The sequence below is a fragment of the Azolla caroliniana genome, unplaced genomic scaffold, assembly GCF_043228905.1.
Source record: "Azolla caroliniana isolate FFs.n. ecotype wild unplaced genomic scaffold, voAzoCaro1.0.p SCAF_10, whole genome shotgun sequence".
Classification (NCBI taxonomy): domain Eukaryota; kingdom Viridiplantae; phylum Streptophyta; class Polypodiopsida; order Salviniales; family Salviniaceae; genus Azolla; species Azolla caroliniana.
Genome location: NW_028230445.1, coordinates 17599578 through 17602554, shown reverse-complemented (window position 1 = coordinate 17602554; position 2977 = coordinate 17599578). Strand labels below are relative to the sequence as shown.

Sequence of the window (2977 nt, the reverse complement as noted above, 5' to 3'; positions counted from 1 at the left end):
GATTACACCTATAAGGTGCACTTGGCTAATGGAATAGTGCAATACATCAACAAGGCGATTCATTCATTGGTAATTTACATAAATAGTTACGTAGAGTAAGTAGATTTCTATGTAATGAATCTTCATACTACCAATGTAATATTGGGTTACCTTTGGTTCTTTAATAAAAACTCATATTTATCTATTGATTGGGTTCACCATTCAATAACATTTATACTAAATGATTGTACCAAATTTATTCAATGTGTTAAAAAATAATCTCCTTATGTCGTTTCCTTGCACTTCGCAGAATCACTTGTATGCATCAATGGAAATTTTCCTCCCATCGATCTCATTAGCCTAGAGTCCGAACCAATGTATACCCTTTTGGTGGGAAATCGGGTAATGGCGATTGTCAAACACCTTCGAGCTACTAACTTACTTCTAACTTGCTTAGCTTTGTCAATTAGTGCTTACTCTCTCTCTCTCTTCAAAAAAGATTTGTTTTATTTTTACTTTTGATGACTAGGTACACATCCCATTTTGTTGTAACTAATTGTATCATGGACCAAATTTGTTCTTAGAAGACGTTAATATATCTTTTTTTCTTTCTTTCTTTATGTGTATGGTCATTTCAGGTCAGAGAATTTGAAGGTATATCAGAAGTAACAATCAACAACGTTTTAGTTTGAACGGAACTGAACCACGAAACCATGGCTTAACGGCTTAATGGTTTCAACAGTTCAGTTTGGTTTCAACAGTCAAAAACTGTGGTTTAAACGATTTTTTAAAAAAATTGTTTTTAAACAATCTTTTCATTTTTAGACCTTATTCTCACATTGTAGGAACATCTTTAAAATTTTAAAATAATGAAATATTGTAAATTTAAAAAATTAAACTTTGACCTAAGTTGAAAACCGAAACCAAACCACAAAACCGCGGTTTGTACGGTTTGAAAAATGTTTAACGGTTTCATGGTTTGGTTCAGGTTAAAGAAAAAAAAAACAGTTCGGTTCCAAACCGGTTCGGTTTGGACCCTCTCAAACCGGAACCGAACCGTTGCTGATTGTTAATGGGAAGAGGAGGGGGCTTTTCTTTCTTTCTTTCAAGAATCTAGTTAAAACCCAAAAGTAAGAGCAAATCTTTGCCTAATCATAATTTACAATATTCTTAAAAATAGCCTCTCGTCTCTCGTCTCTCTCGTCTCTCTCTCTCTCTCTCTCAGGAGTCAGGTTTTAGTTAGGGTTTAGCAGCAGACGACGAAGAAACAGCTATGGATGATGGAAGTATCGACGCCTTGCGAGAGGTCCTGCAGGACATGTCCAACACTGTCGACCTCCTTTCATCAGGTTCCAAGAGTGGAGATGCTCTCATCCTCTTCCTGGAAGATGTCCTCCGAACCATAGAAGCTTGGGCCGCTAAATACAACGTAGGCCTTGAAGACACGGATATGGCGATGGAGTGTCCGAAGCCGTTTGTTCAGGATGCTGAAGGGGGAAGAAATGCTATGGCTTTTCAGGTGCCTGAAGTAGCCAGAAACAGTGGAGGTTACCAGGATGAAAGGACAAGAGACTTTGTGGATTATCAGGATTCTGAAAAAGTAAGAAACGATTTGGCTGAACACGACTCTGCAAAGTCAAGAAATGCAACTAATTTTGAAACAGGGACTTCTCCGCAGTATTCAAAACTTTATCTGGATACTGAGGCAGCGAGAAACAGTACTGTACCATTTCAGGCTTCTGAAGAAGCAAGAAACGCAATGGAGTATCCAAACACTTATCAGCATTCTCATGAAACAAGAGAAATTATGCAATATTCAAAAGCTTATCAGGATTCTGAAGCTAGAAATGGCACGGATTACCCTGAAAATGAAACAAGAAATCCAAATAGTCATGCGGATCTTCATCCTATTCCTAGCAGCTATGGAAACACTTTTTCCATGCTTAAGAATGATCATCATTCTAATATTACTTCTCGTGCTAGCTTAGCTGTTGATGCTTGCCAAACGATAGATCAGCTGGAATTGGCTCTTGATCTGGACCAAGATGTGCATGTGAATGTTAATGAATTGATGGATTTAGCTGATCAGAGAATAATGCACACCAATGATGGAAATGAAAGTGAAGGAGAGAGCTTTTCATGGGAAGTTCATGAGCACAAAGGAGAGATTCAGTTTAGAGAGGAAAGGCAAGGTGCGTTTGGAGCAACAGAGCAAGAATTTTCTTTTCATGACAATAGAATGGATTGCATAAACCAATCATCATGTGAAATGCATGTGATCAAGGAAGATGATAGTGTGATTCAAAGGCAATCTCATTTAACGTCCAGTGTTGACTCAAGTAATCCTTGTGTGGAGAACATGATTTTCAAATGTGATAAAGATCATCTGGATTTTTCTTCACCTAGTCACATGCCAAAGAACCGTAAACTAGATATGGCATCTCATTACAATGTAAGGGCACAACCAAAGGCTTACGAAGGAAGAAGAGATGCAATGAATTCATCGGATTGGCTAGATAAAAGTAATGATAATGAAACCCATCATAATGTTATGGATTCTAATTTAAGGTGAGTTTTTGAGCTTTATGGAATGATCAATAAATATATTTCAGAGCTTTTATCTACAAACGATTCATTTCTGTTGCCTCACAGATGAAATCAGATATATTTCCTTTCAAGCCACTCAATCAAAAATTTGGACAATTCAAATTTTAAATCAAGGTTAGTTCTACATTAGGACGTACTGGTAATAGGTTGCCTCACAGATGAAATCAGATATACTTTCTTTCAAGCCACTCAAACAAATATTCACTCAATCAAAAATTTGGACAATTCAAATTCTAAAATCAAGGTTAGTTCTACATAAGCACGTACTGTTAGTAGGTCACCTGTGATAGGTAAGGTAATGTTTCAACATCCTAGTTCAGGGGTAATCTAGTTTTTTGGATGTGAAATTTAGTCTTGTGTGTCCAAAATCTCAACATTACTCTTTTCATCA

General features: G+C 36.8%; 1 protein-coding gene across 1 annotated transcript; it reads left to right on the top strand.

The window, feature by feature from the left end:
• The first annotated feature begins 1213 nt into the window (after nucleotides 1–1213).
• On the top strand, nucleotides 1214–2761 carry LOC147859281 (uncharacterized). The gene is made up of 2 exons (XM_087325247.1): nucleotides 1214–2547; nucleotides 2745–2761. Exons 1-2 carry the CDS (start codon nucleotides 1253–1255, stop codon nucleotides 2746–2748), a joined length of 1299 nt encoding a protein of 432 aa, XP_087181373.1. The 5' UTR covers nucleotides 1214–1252; the 3' UTR covers nucleotides 2749–2761.
• Nucleotides 2762–2977: the final 216 nt, after the last annotated feature.

What these genes read in the sequence shown, in the direction of transcription:
- LOC147859281 (XM_087325247.1), top strand. Translation starts at nt 1,253, where the DNA reads ATGGATGATGGAAGTATCGACGCCTTGCGAGAGGTCCTGCAGGACATG.